Consider the following 14,304-nt stretch of genomic DNA (forward strand, 5'->3'; position numbering starts at 1 on the left):
GCTTCAGCTGGACAGCATTGCTTCAGAAAGCTCACTGTAGCGGATAACCAGGGGTAAGGGCCCTTCAGCTGAACAGCATGGACCGCTCAAAAAAAGCGGTTGTTTAGAAAACAAACAGCATTTGGCCCTTCAGAAATCCTGCTGCTGCATTGGCCAGTCAGATGAGTGTTGTGTTTTTCTGGCCTCTATGTGTGAGGTTGCTCCCCCTCGCACTGCCACACCCTAAGATGGTGCAGAGGACATGAAGCTGGAGAGGGGGCGATTGACTCACTCGTGCATCAACATGGGCTGTTTCAACATGCTGGATCTGGGACCGGCGCACCAAAATATGTTCACTTTCGAATGTTTCCCTTCTCTGATTTGGCAGTTGTGATGTTCATTTTGGATACATGACCCAAAGGCACAAATGTAGGCTTCCCAGATATCAGAATCAGGTTTTATTGGCCAAGTAAGTTTGCACAAACAAGGAATTTGACTTGGTAAAGTGACTCTCAGTGTCCTACACAAAATATACATTACAACACAATACAATACAAAACCAACAGTGCAACGGTCTAAGAAGTTTAAGAAAGTATATACAAGGCGGAATGGCTATATACAGTAGCTGTGAAACAGTAGTGCAAAGAAGAAGTGGAGAGTGCGAGAAGTGCAGGGATAAATATATTTTGTGTCCAAGAAATTCTGAAAAATTAGATAAAATATATATCTTTAATCTTACACGCTAAACTTTAATTTTCAGAGGTAATCTGACAGACGCACAAATATCGCTCTCAAATATCTTATTTGTGTAGTGTTGGTACTGTGTTCCTGTTCTCTTATTTGTGAAGTGTAGTGTCGGTACTGTGTTCCTGTTCTCTTTGGTTGGTGAGATCTGAGGACCCCATTAACCCTCTCTTAGTACAGAATGGCAGCAGATGTTAGTTCTTTGTAACTGTGGCTCATTGCTTTGTAGTGTTAAGCTGTTATGGGAACAGGTTCATTGTGCTTATGACAAGGGCCGCCCTCCTTAGGGGTCAAGAGTCACCCAAGGTCATCCTAGCCTACTGCTCTCTGTTGTTCAGAGTCACCCAAGGTCATCCTAGCCTACTGCTCTCTGGTGTTCAGAGTCACCCAAGGTCATCCTAGCCTACTGCTCTCTGTTGTTCAGAGTCACCCAAGGTCATTCTAGCCTACTGCTCTCTGGTGTTCATAGACTATGGGGTACTGTGCACTCAGGGTGTTTGCATAACCCAGATTCCTGGTGCACCCAAGGCATTCAGATAACCTGGATTGCTTGAATCCGGAAAGAAATGTTGTCGGATCTGCCTTCCGTCCACACAAACCCGGCGGGTTGGGTCCCTGAATCCGCAACCTTTTGAATCCGGTCTCCAGAGTGGAAAGATTCCAACCCGTCAGCGGATCCGTGTTCGTGTGGACGCCCGATCCGCACATTTTCTAACCCGATGACGTAATTGCCCCACGTCAACGCCCCACGCCCCGCAACCTCAGCCTGAACCTTTATTAACCCCGCTGCGTCACTTCATAACAGCAACAACATAAACTAAATCGAAGTTGTTAAGAAACTGGTTATGAAAAGGATGACATTAACAAGCCACACTTTAATCTATCACTGTTTAATCTATTTGCATCAGACCATTGTTCAAAACCGTTTTTTAAAAGTGTAAGCAATAGCCTATATGAGCCAATCTGACGTGAAAACGTTGCCATCTCTGCGCCCCCTCAGCCTGACCTTAAGGTGGCACATTTGTGGCTGTGGTGGCGCTGATCGAGTGTGTCGCTGTGCATTCACCCCAGGCATCAGCTGTGTGGGATGGAGCTGGCTGACTGGCTGACTGGCTGCAGGTATGCATATATGCAACAATGCGTCAGGCGTCTTCTGTGGTTCAGCTATGCTGCGGCTTCCGCTGCTGCTTCTGTTGTTCAGGCGTGCCCAGTCAGGTCTGTTTGTTCCCTACGGGAGAGCTCTCTAATTCCCCTGTGCTGAATGTGTGGCTTGGGGCTGCAAAGTTTGTGAGTGAGTGAGTGTGTGTGTGTGTGAGTGTGTGTGTGTGTGTGTGTGGGTGTGGTGCTACCCCAGGTGAGTGACATGAGTGATGAAGCAGGATGAGGGAGGCACTCCCTGCCACACCCTGCACTCTTGTGCTGTCTACCCATGATGCACTGCCCCTGGCTGAGATATTAGGGGGGCAGGGGGAAGTTACCTGTGGCCTGTCTCGACTGGAGGTATAACTGTGTGTGTGTGTGTGTGTGTGTGTGTGTCATGATGGTGTCTCCACTGATGTATAACTGTGTGTGTGTGTGTCTGTGTCTCGACTGGAGTTCTTACAGGGGCTGGCTGCTGCCTGCTTATGTGCTCATACTGGGCCTGTGTGTGTCTCTGTCTTTCACTTGCTCACACACATACTCTCTCTCTCTCTTGCTCGCCCATTCTCTTTCTCTCTCGCTGGCTCATTCCCTCTCTCTCTCTCGCCCATTCTCTCTCTCTCTCTCTCTCTCTCTCTGTCTGTCGCCCATTCTCTCTCTCTCTCTCTCTCTCTCTCTCTCTCTCTCTCTCTCTCTCTCTCTCTGTGTAGGTATGTATGTTTGTAAGTCGGTTTCCCTTGCTTACTGTTTTCTTTCATGCTCTCCTCTCTCTCTCTCACTCTCTCTCACACACACACACACACACACACACACACACACACACACACACACACACACACACACACACACACACACACACACACACACACAAGCACATAGCTCAGCAAATTCCATAAACAGGAGTTATGTGGAGGAAGAGACGGGGTTTCATTTGTTTTGAATCTAAGACGTGTGTGTGTGTGTGTGTGTGTGTGTGTGTGTGTGTGTGTGTGTGTGTGTGTGTGTGTGTGTGTGTGTGTGTGTGTGTGTGTGTGTGTGTTATTTCACCCAATGTTACGATTTAAATCTAGTCTCCGTTGATGTTTTTGCAGATATGATGCTGTAATTGCTCCCACTGTGAGTGTGTGACTCTGTGTGTTGGTCCTAAGCTAGCCTGTAATTTACGGATACTCCTTAACCCAGTAGCAGACTTGCTGTGAATTCTTCCATCTCCAGCTGAAGAGCTAAATCCACTGTTTGGGGCGATTCCCTTCCCGACAAATTGTGCGTGTGTGTGGCTCTGTGTGACTGCACACTGTAAATCAGTGTTAAGAAGCTGTCGGATGTGGCAGATCTCCTGCTTTTTTTCTGACAGTCATGAGAATGTGTCCATGGTTGCATCAGTCAAAACACTTCACATAGCCAGCAGACACACCCCTTTTCACCATCAGGAACGTTCAAAACAGTTACTCTGGCTTCCAACTTCTCTTTGCATACAATGCGTGAGCGTGCGTGCGTGTCATGATGGTGTCTCCAATGATGTATAACTGTGTGTGTGTGTGTGTGTGTCATGATGGTGTCTCCACTGATGTATAACTGTGTGTGTGTGTGTGTGTCATGATGGTGTCTCCACTGATGTATAACTGTGTGTGTGTGTGTGTGTGTGTGTGTGTGTCATGATGGTGTCTCCACTGATGTATTACTGTGTGTGTGTGTGTGTGTGTCATGATGGTGTCTCAACAGCCCTGTTTTCTGAGAAGGTGCGGAACATGTCCCCCGATGACATCAGAATCCCCCCTGAGCCACAAGGACGCTGCTCCAGCCAGCTACAGGTGTGTATTACACACACACACACACACACACACACACCACCTGTGCTAAAACTTTACACACACACACACACACTGCGCTAAAACATTGCGTGGCATCCTGTAAAATACCATTTACATACAATTACACCAGTCTAGACCTGCATACACACCCCATCTACTCTCTCACCCCCACACACTCACACATGCGCACACACTCACTCATCCACCAGGGTGCTATTCCGGTGAACTACAGGTTTGTAACACTCGCTCTCTCACACTCGCACACACTCACACACACACACACACTATGATGCTACTCCAGTCAACTACAGGTGTATGTGACCTAACACACACACACACACACACCTCTATCCACGTCCTCCGTCATCATCTCCATCTCCCCCTCCCCCTCATTGTTGTCATCCTCAAGGTGAAATGTTCTATATTCCCTACACCCCACAGCAGACTTCCCACCAGTAGCTGCTTATCAATGTGTGTGTGTGTGTGTGTGTGTGTGTGTGTGTGTGTGTGTGTGTGTGTGTGTGTGTGTGTGTGTGTGTGTGTGTGTGTGCGTGTGTGTGTGTGTGTGTGTGTGTGCGTGTGCGTGTGTGTGTATGCATGTGTGTGTGTGTGTGTGCATGTGTGTGTGATTATGCGTGTGTGTGTGTGTGTGTGTGTGTGTGTGTGTGTGTCTCTCAGAGGGATGGTGTGGTATGAGCACAGAGGGGAGATAAACACATGAGAGGCCTAGCCCTGTCAGCATTTAGCATTCCAACTCCAACTGCAGACCAGCAGACACACATTAGCTGCTGGATCAATGTTCGTGTGGGCTGCGCTTATGTGTTTGGATTTAGGGATGATTTATTTGTGTCTGTGTGTGGGTGGGTGGGTGGGTGTGGGTGCGTTGTGCAGTGTCTGGGTTCTGTCACTGATTTGGCTAATGGTGTGAGGGTGTGTGTACGTTAGTTGTGTGTGAGGGTGTGGGTATACGTGAGTTGTGTGTGAGTATGCGTGAGTGTGGGGGGGGTGTGAGTAGGCGTGAGTTGTGTGTGAGTATGGGTGTATGAGGGGGGGGGGGGTATGCGTGTGTGTGTGTGTGTGAGTATGGGTGTGTGAATGTGATGCTGTGTATGAGGGGGGGGTATGCGTGTGAGTATGGGTATGTGATGCTGAGTGTGTGTGTGAGTATGGGTGTATGGCGGGGGGGGGGTATGTGTGAGTGGCTGTGTGAATGTGATGGTGTGTGTGAGTGGGTGTATGGGGGGGTGGTGCGTGTGTGAATGTGATGCTGTGTGTGTGTGTGTGTGTGAGTATGGGTGTATGAGGGGTGTGTGTGTGTGTGAGTATGGGTGTGTGAATGTGATGCTGTGTGTGAGTGGGTGTATGAGGGGGGGGTGTATGCGTGTGTGTGTGAATGTGATGTTGTGTATGAGGGGGGGGGGGGGGGGGTGGTATGCGTGTGTGTGTGAATGTGATGTTGTGTGTGAGTATGGGGGTGTGAATGTGATGGTGTGTGTGCACGCTGTGGTCTCTTGAACACCAAGCGCTGCAGCTGTAAGTGTTATTTCTTAAAGACTTGTTTGGTGAGTGTTTAGGGTAGGGGATGGTGTGTGTGTATTGGCGTGGGATGCCGTGTGTGTGGGTTAGGGGAGTACGACAGTGGTTAGCAGTAGCAGGAGTGGACCATCCCACCCTGAGATCCCTGCGGGGCGTTAGGCAGTCCATCCATCGTTGCTCCCTCTACTAGATGTGGATGATGGGACTTTGGTCCAGTTTCAGGAATGTTCCAGAAAGCCCACAGAGAAAGCCTCGGGTGTGGGAGGAGTGCAGAGAGTGTTGGTCGATTTGACTTCCATTCTAGCTGAAGAGCGTCAGAACTGTTTTGCCATTTAAAGCTGGGTTTGACGGAGGGAGTGGTTGCTCTCTCGCTTGCTTCCGGTGCATTGCCATGGAAACGGCTGTGGCTGCGGGGGAATGCCGGGGCGGGAACAGAAGGGCGTGGGGCCGAACACCTCGGACGCCTACGCCGCCACCTCAGGGCTCGTCTGTCAGGCGTCATCGCCATGACGAATATCCTGCCCGTGCTTCCATGACAACTGCCTCATGGACGCTGGAAGAGATCAGTAATTTACAGCTATGACTCTCTACACCTGGGCCAGTTCAGTGATGCACGTGTTACAGCTCGACTGTCACTCGTATGATAATGATAAACTTTCATTGGAATTATTTTGTGACTATATATTGGTCAGTGGCACAAGTATTTTTATTTGACTAACTTAATTACTTGTTTGAAGTCAGTGTGTTGCTCTGAACATGCTGTTATGGACATAGATAATTGTAGGTGATTGAGTGAAGTCAGTGTTGCTCTGAATATGCTCATAGATTATTGAGGGTGATTGAGTGAAGGTAGAGCCAAGAATGGAGAGTAGTTTCTTACGTTGTCTTCCCCGTCGTGCGTTTACATCGTGGCTGCCATTTGCATGTCCTTTTAACCTTGTTGAGACACAACCCTATGTCCTCCTGTGGTTGTCTCCTCTCTCTCTCTCTCTCTCTCTCTCTCTCTCTCTCTCCCTATCTTCTGAGTGAGGTTGAGTTTGTGAGCGTACACACACACTGTTCACCATGGTCACAGGCGTTCAGGCCTTGGCACCAGCGCACACCCCCCTTCTTCTCGAGCCTAGTCGTCAGATTTGACCCTCTGGTATCAGAAGCACATGCACACAAAGCCCCCATTCACAGCTGTCAGGGAGAGGATGGAGAGAGAACAGCTCAGCACTCACTCATACAGAATGATGGCTGGGCAAGACTGACAGTTAAAGGCAGACAGAGAGCAGACTTTTAAAAGCCAAGATCGGCAAAAGGAAGGCTTCTTTGGGTAGACATTAAACTCATTCATTTAAGACATTAAACTCATTCCTTTAAGACATTAAACTCTTTCCTTTAAGACATTAAACTTGTTCCTTCTCATCCTCTTACATTTGCACATTCACACATCTAATCCTCCTGTTTTTGTTGTCCCACTTAAAATGTTGAAATATCAATCTCAGCACTTTTCATATCTTTTGGGTCTATGTGTCTTTAACATGTGTATTATAGTATGTTTTATAATGCAAACAATGATGTGAAATGTTTTATGTCTTATGCGTTACGTGAACAAATGTTGATCTTGCATTTGTTTTTGAATCAGGAGAAGATCCTAAAGTTGTATGAACGTAAACAACATGGGGCCTTTGACACCAACAGCCACATCCAGAAGAAGAAAGAGTTCCGGAACCCAAGGTAGGGTTCCAAAGAAAACCTAGAATTCTGTTAAACAGCCAATCACATTGGCTAGAATCCACACCTCATGACCATGTGCAGGTCCATGGGTCTGCTCTTGACTTCCATCTAACTGCTGTGTTGGTGCTTTGTTTACAGTATTTATGAGAATTAATACTCATGCTTGCTTTGTTTACAGTATTTATGAGAATGAATACTCATGCTTGCTTTGTTTACAGTATTTATGAGAAACTGATCCAGTTCTGTAGCATCGATGAACTTGGAACCAATTATCCAAAGGTAAATGACTGTGGAGCATTTGAAACCGTTTGTACGCAGTGCATAAAAAAAAGCATTATACAAATAATCATTAGGTAGTGATCTGGCATACATTCTATATTTCTCTTGTAGTCATCTGAAAACCTGTGAATGTCATTTTGTCTTTGGTGTGTCCATATTTCAGGACATGTTTGATCCCCATGGCTGGACTGAGGACTCTTATTATGAAGCACTGGGTAAGCATAGAGCACTTCAACTTCAAGCAGCTGCAAGTTCAGCTTCATGTGTTTCAAAGCAAACTAATACATTTTTATGCGTTTCACAGCAAACTAATACATTTTCCTGTGTTTCAAAACAAACCAATATATTTGCATGTGTTTCAAAGCAAACCAATATATTTTCATGTGTTTCAAAGCAAACTAATACATTTTCATGGGTTTAAAAAGCAAATTAATACATTGAAGAGAATGCAGACTGGGTGTTTTTGTATGCTGAATTTTATAAGTCCATAGAGTTTAGCTGCTCAACACCCTGAAGTGAGTGTGTGTTTTGTGTGTGTGTGTGTGTGTGTGTGTGTGTGTGTGTGTGTGTGTTTTTCTCGTCTGTTTCCAGCCAAAGCTCAGAAGGTTGAGATGGACAAGCTGGAAAAGGCCAAGAAGGATCGGACCAAGGTTAGGCCCCTGCCTCCCCTTCATCCCTTCCCGATCTTAAAGTTGGATCAGAACTGCCCGGTAAACCCCTTTGGGTCCAGCGTTCTAAACCCCTTTGGGTCCCGAGTTGTAAACTCTTTTGGGGCCAGATTTGTAAAGCCCTTTGGGTCCAGCTGTCTGGTGTTGTAAACCCCTTAGGTCCAGAGGTGTAAACCCCTTAGGTCCATATTTGTAAAGCCCTTTGGTCCAGAGTTGTAAACCCCTTAGGTCCAGAGCTGTAAACCCCTTAGGTCCAGCTGTCTGGTGTTGTAAACCCCTTAGGTCCAGCTGTCTGGTGCTGTAAACCCCTTAGGTCCAGGGCTGTAAACCCCTTAGGTCCAGAGCTGTAAACCCCTTAGGTCCAGAGCTGTAAAGGTCCAGAGCTGTAAACCCCTTAGGTTCAGAGCTGTAAACCCCTTAGGTCCAGAGCTGTAAACCCCTTAGGTCCAGAGCTGTAAACCCCTTAGGTCCAGAGCTGTAAACCCCTTAGGTCCAGAGCTGTAAACCCCTTAGGTCCAGAGCTGTAAACCCCTTAGGTCCAGAGCTGTAAACCCCTTTGGTCCAGAGCTGTAAACCCCTTTGGTCCAGAGCTGTAAACCCCTTTGGTCCAGAGCTGTAAACCCCTTTGGTCCAGAGCTGTAAACCCCTTTGGTCCAGAGCTGTAAACCCCTTTGGTCCAGAGCTGTAAACCCCTTTGGTCCAGAGCTGTAAACCCCTTTGGTCCAGAGCTGTAAACCCCTTTGGTCCAGAGCTGTAAACCCCTTTGGTCCAGAGCTGTAAACCCCTTTGGTCCAGAGCTGTAAACCCCTTTGGTCCAGAGCTGTAAACCCCTTTGGTCCAGAGCTGTAAACCCCTTTGGTCCAGAGCTGTAAACCCCTTAGGTCCAGAGCTGTAAACCCCTTAGGTCCAGAGCTGTAAACCCCTTAGGTCCAGAGCTGTAAACCCCTTAGGTCCAGCTGTCTGGTGTTGTAAACCCCTTAGGTCCAGCTGTCTGGTGTTGTAAACCCCTCTGTTGTGCTGTACTTCCAGATTGAGTTTGTGACGGGCACCAAGAAAGGAAACGCCGCCAATGCTGCGTCCGCCACAACCAACACAACTACGACAACAGCAACAGGTAGACACACACACACACACACACACACACACACACACACACACACACACACACACACACACACACACACACACACACACTCTTATAGACCAAAACCACTGTGACTACAGCCAGAGGTAAATGCACACCTGAATGCACCAGTCTTAATACAGCATCACAGGCACTGTCTCTCCCTTCCTCATGTACAGGACACACACACACACACACACACACAGCTTCACAGGCACTGTCTCTCCATTCCTCATGTACAGGAGACACACACACACACACACACACGTAATAGGACCTGGTTTGGCTCTTTGCTGTGTTGTTATCTTGCTCTTGACTTTGTAGCAACTTGTTTGTCCAATCTGACTCATGAGCTTCCTGTCTAAGTCTCTCCCTCTCTCTAAACGACTCCTTGTGTCAGTCTCTCCCTCTCTCTAAACGCCTCCCTGTGTCAGTATCTCACTCTCTCTAAACGACTCCCTGTGTCACTCTCTCTAAACGACTCCCTGTGTCACTCTCTCACTCTCTCTAAACGACTCCCTGTGTCAGTATCTCACTCTCTCTAAACGACTCCCTGTGTCAGTATATCACTCTCTCTAAACGACTCCCTGTGTCAGTATCTCACTCTCTCTAAACAACTCCCTGTGTCACTCTCTCTAAACGACTCCCTGTGTCACTCTCTCACCCTCTCTAAACGACTCCCTGTGTCAGTATCTCAGTCTCTAAATGACTCCCTGTGTCAGTATCTCACTCTCTAAACGACTCCCTGGTTCAGTCTTCACTCTCTCACTCTCTCTAAACGACTCCCTGTCTCACTCTCTCTAAACGACTCCCTGTGTCACTCTCTCACTCTCTCTAAACAACTCCCTGTGTCAGTATCTCACTCTCTCTAAACGACTCCCTGTGTCAGTATCTCACTCTCTCTAAACGACTCCCTGGTTCAGTCTTCACTCTCTTTAAACGACTCCCTGTGTCACTCTCTCACTCTCTCTAAACGATTCCCTGTGTCAGTATCTCACTCTCTCTAAACGACTCCTTGTGTCAGTATCTCACTCTCTCTAAACGACTCCCTGTGTCACTCTCTCTAAACGACTCCCTGTGTCAGTATCTCACTCTCTCTAAACGACTCCCTGTGTCAGTCTCTCTAAACGACTCCCTGTGTCACTCTCTCACTCTCTCTAAACGACTCCCTGTGTCAGTATCTCACCCTCTAAACGATTCTCTGGTTCAGTCTCTTACTCTCTTTAAACAGCTTTTCTTTCCTTCTACTGCAGTGGCAGATCAAGAATTTTCTTCTTGGGGGTGGCAAAGGGGTGGCATAGAATTTCCCTAGGGTGGCATCGGTGGCATACACCCCTCCCTGTGCATGGCCATATGTGGGCATTAGGCAGTTTGTAAAGTTGTATTAAGGGTAACAGAACCAAACCGATGTCTATTTCGATATTTGACCTTTTAGCTGTACACAGCCATTTGATATCGTATAGGCCTTACTGCTGATGTACAGGTGGTGTGGTATCCAGGTGGTGGAGAAATGAATAAACATGAATTGAAGTTAGACTTTCCCCAGAGGTGAACACATGGGAGGCCATCAGGTACAGTGCAGTAGTTCACAGAGTGTGTGCCTATCTGGGGAACAACCTAATCAGCAGGGTATTGGGTGGTGTTAATACCCTAATCACAGGGTATTGGGTGGTGTTACTACCCTCCCCAAGCCAGCAAATCCTCTTTTTGGAAGGAAGCGAGGAGGTTTTGGCTAACCAAACTGTAATCAATGCCCAGCTCTTTCAAAACCCACTTTACACAACTGACTAATCAATGCCCAGCTCTTTCAAAACCCACTCTACACAACTGACGGTAATCAATGCCCAGCTCTTTCAAAACCCACTCTACACAACTGACTGGGCTCGTGTGAATCTGCATACCCCACCCCCTTTCTACCACATACCTGACCTATCTAATTCCCTGATTTATTCTCACCATACACTTCCCCCCAATAACTGCACATCATAGACTGTGATGACTGTGTGTGTGACTCCCTGTGTGTTGTCAGTTGTCATACACACGCACACACAGGGCAGACAGGGTCATGAGGGGACACAGAGAGGTGACATTAAAGGCAGGGTAGGTGATTTATTTCAAAAGCATTTTTGTGACGTTTCTTGAAATCCTCTTTACATTCCAATAGCAATGAATAAATTAAATGCTCTGACAACAAAAGATCTGCCATCTTTGGCAGCCACAGAGCATTCGTCCTGGAGGAAAAGATTGAATGGCCTACCTGCCTGCCTGCCTACCTGTGTGCACTCTGTCCGTGCACTCATTGTGCCTGACCGGAGTCTTCCCCAAGGCTAGGCAGACATGTTGCTATAAAAGCTAGCAGGTTGCACCTATGCCTACAACAGCTTTTACGGAACAAAGCAAGAAAAGAAAGACAGAAGTACAAGGGCTGTGTACCGAAAGGCCTCCATATCGAAAGGCCTCCATATTTAACAAACACAAACTTTAAAAGCAGAGTCCGATACGCGAGTTAAGGGAGTTGTGCAGGCACAGTCACCCAACATGCCTCACTCTTAGTCTGGCTGTCAGTCGCTGTCCACTGGGCCACAGAAGTCCGTGGGCAGCAGAGGATGAAAGGGTCGAGAGGCCGTGCTTTACAGCTCAGTCAAAGCACCCACCACAGGGAGAGGAAGCCAGGCAGTTGTTGGATTGTTGGTGGGGTGGCAGTTAGCATAACGAGCTATAACCTAGCTCTTCAACCCAACGCAGCCCCAGGAAGTCAGGAGGTAACGATGTCGACAACTGAGGGAGTTGAAAGGACTGAAAAGTGACGCCATGGTTGCTGTATTTCTGTTGGACAGGTAATTATCTGGGTTGTTTTATGGGGAAATGTATCATATTCGTGTAGCCAACGTAGCTAGCTACCTATGTAGCTTCTGTATCCACCCAATGCTAACGCTAGTAGCACAGTAAGCTATGTATACACATACTTTGTATGTAATCTTATCTGTGTGTGTGTTTGCATTGTAGTTGGGGGCAAGTGTCGTTTGAGGGTATTTATCTTATGCTAGTCTCTATTGGCTTTGAACGGGACGTTTTGCAAATATATGTGTTATTTTAGTTGTGAGAATGAGACATTAGATAGATACGGTTTGCGGTTAGCGATGACAATGATTCGCTCCGCTCCTCTCCCCAGTGCTAAACTCTCTCGCTCTCTCGCTCTCTCGCTCTCGCGCTCTCTCATGGACTCGTGCTCCAGTAGTCTGGCAGTGTGCATTCATGTGTTTTGGAGGTGTGACTTTGGAGACGTCTAAAGGTTTTTCATTTGCATACTTTCAAAATCGATCTTACTCTCACTGATTTCTCCAGAATCACCTACCCCACCTTTAATTTATGAGATTGCTACAAAAAAAATGGAAAGTAAAATACACCTCCTTCCTCTAGCACATGTGAGCTTCTTGAGGACGCATCTCGTCTCCTCTCCTCTTTGCTCCTCCTCTCCACTTTGCTCCTTCCTCCTCTTTGCTTCTTCCTCCTCTTTGCTCCTTCCTTCCCTTTGCACCTCCTCTCCCCTTTGCTTCTTCCTTGCGGCCCATCTTGCCCTTCTCCTCCCTCTCAATCTGACCCCTTCCCATGCCCCCACATATGGTTATTGAAACGTGTATTGACACAAGTTAGAGCTGCTGGATCTTCTCTAAGCTTAGAGTACAAAATATATCTAAACTGCATGTGTTTAAATCACATGGCCTACACACCGGGCTGTGGCTGGCGGAACTAGCTAGTTGACTACGTAGACTGATTTGGTCCTTTTCTGCCATTCTTGACTTCTTGACACCCCTTTACAATGGTTTACAGCAGAGAGTTACGATCAATATACACTCACCTCCTTTACTTTACAGCAGAGAGTTACGATCAATATACACTCAACTCCTTTACTTTACAGCAGAGAGTTACGATCAATATACACTCACCTCCTTCTGCGAAAGCGCTGCACAACTTCAGGCTTCAAGCAGGAAGTGCTTAGGACGTAGCAGTATACAGATGTTGGAATGTAGTGTGCACGCATGCTATTGGCTGCTCTCCTGCTTTTGTTTTATGGATGCTTGTATCCCCAGAACATATACGCTACATATTTCATTTGTCTTGTCTATTTTGAAGTTAGTTGCAGTTTAGTCACTTTGGTTCTCCGTTGCATTTAATAGTTTTTGGTCGACGGGGTTTCGGGGAGTGCATTTAGAATGACTGCTTTAGGTCTACGGGGATTCGTGATTGGCCACCCCTGCTGCCACTCTGTAGATCCGCCCCTCCTTTACTGTCTTCTTGACCGTCGTCTCTTTCCCTCCCTCCCTCCCTCTCTCTCTCTCCTCCATGTCCATCTCTCCCTCTCACACATTCTTTCTCCTTCGCTCTCTCTAAATCCCTCTCCCCCTCCCACATGTCAATGTTTCTCTCCATTCTCCATCTCTCTCTCTCTCTCTCTCTCTCTCTCTCTCTCTCTCTCTCTCTCCCTCTGTGTGTCTCTCTCTCTCTCTCTCTCTCTCTCCCTCTGTGTGTCTCTCTCTCTCTCTCTCTCTCTCTTCCATGTCCATCTCTTCATCTCACACATTCTCCCCCTCTCCCTCCTCCAGCTGAGGCCCAGAAGCGGAAGAGTAAGTGGGACTCGGCGGTGCCCGTCACGCTGGCCCAACCCGCTCTCCTCACCACCACTGCCACGCTTCCTGGCGTTGTCTCGGTAACCACCACTGCCAGCGGCACCAAGACCACAGTCATCTCCGCCGTGGGCACCATCCTCAAGAAGGCCAAACAGTGATCGCCATGCCAACCAGGGACCCAATGAACATCAGGGAGGGAGGGAGGGAGGGAGGGAGGGTGTGTGTGTGTGTGTGTGTGTGTGTGTGTGTGTGTGTGTGTGTGTGTGTGTGTGTGTGTGTGTGTGTGTGTGTGTGTGTGTGAGTAAGTGTGTGCTTATGTTGGATTGGTCAAAGAGGTCTCGGATGTTCTGTAACTGATCATGTCACAGATCCCACCCAGCCCTTAAGATGATGTTGAATCCATCCCAAGATGACCTCTCTTTTTTTTGTTTGTTGTTTTTTGCTGTTTTTTTGTCAATATATGTGTAGGGTTATGTGTAACAGTGAGGGTCAGTCATTCTGCTTCTGTTTAAGGTGGTAGTTTACCTCTAGCTTGAGTCGGGGACTTGCAGACCACTGGCTAGCCAGTTTTAGCATAGCTAGCATAGCTGGCCACAGGCCCGCGTTCCAAAAGTACTGATCAGCCTACTTTGAACTAGAGGGACTCCGCGCCTGTTCCACATCTGTATTGTGGG

General features: G+C 47.5%; 1 protein-coding gene across 3 annotated transcripts in view; it reads left to right on the forward strand.

Moving 5' to 3' along the window:
- Positions 1 to 13,830, forward strand: part of LOC105896475 (SAP30 binding protein) — a 28,762-nt gene extending 14,932 nt beyond the window's left edge. For 2 of the 3 annotated variants that reach the window (XM_031568443.2, XM_012823237.3), the window contains exons 5-11: positions 3,586 to 3,674; positions 6,841 to 6,932; positions 7,151 to 7,211; positions 7,375 to 7,426; positions 7,803 to 7,921; positions 8,909 to 8,993; positions 13,607 to 13,830. In XM_031568443.2, the coding sequence (XP_031424303.1) occupies positions 3,586 to 3,674; positions 6,841 to 6,932; positions 7,151 to 7,211; positions 7,375 to 7,426; positions 7,803 to 7,921; positions 8,909 to 8,993; positions 13,607 to 13,788 (680 nt within the window). In that variant the 3' untranslated portion in view covers positions 13,789 to 13,830. The remainder of the gene's footprint in view (positions 1 to 3,585; positions 3,675 to 6,840; positions 6,933 to 7,150; positions 7,212 to 7,374; positions 7,427 to 7,802; positions 7,922 to 8,908; positions 8,994 to 13,606) is intronic. The other variant, XM_012823238.3, reaches the window with a different exon arrangement.
- Positions 13,831 to 14,304: the final 474 nt, after the last annotated feature.

Source organism: Clupea harengus, chromosome 1 (assembly GCF_900700415.2).
Source record: "Clupea harengus chromosome 1, Ch_v2.0.2, whole genome shotgun sequence".
Classification (NCBI taxonomy): Eukaryota; Metazoa; Chordata; class Actinopteri; order Clupeiformes; family Clupeidae; genus Clupea; species Clupea harengus.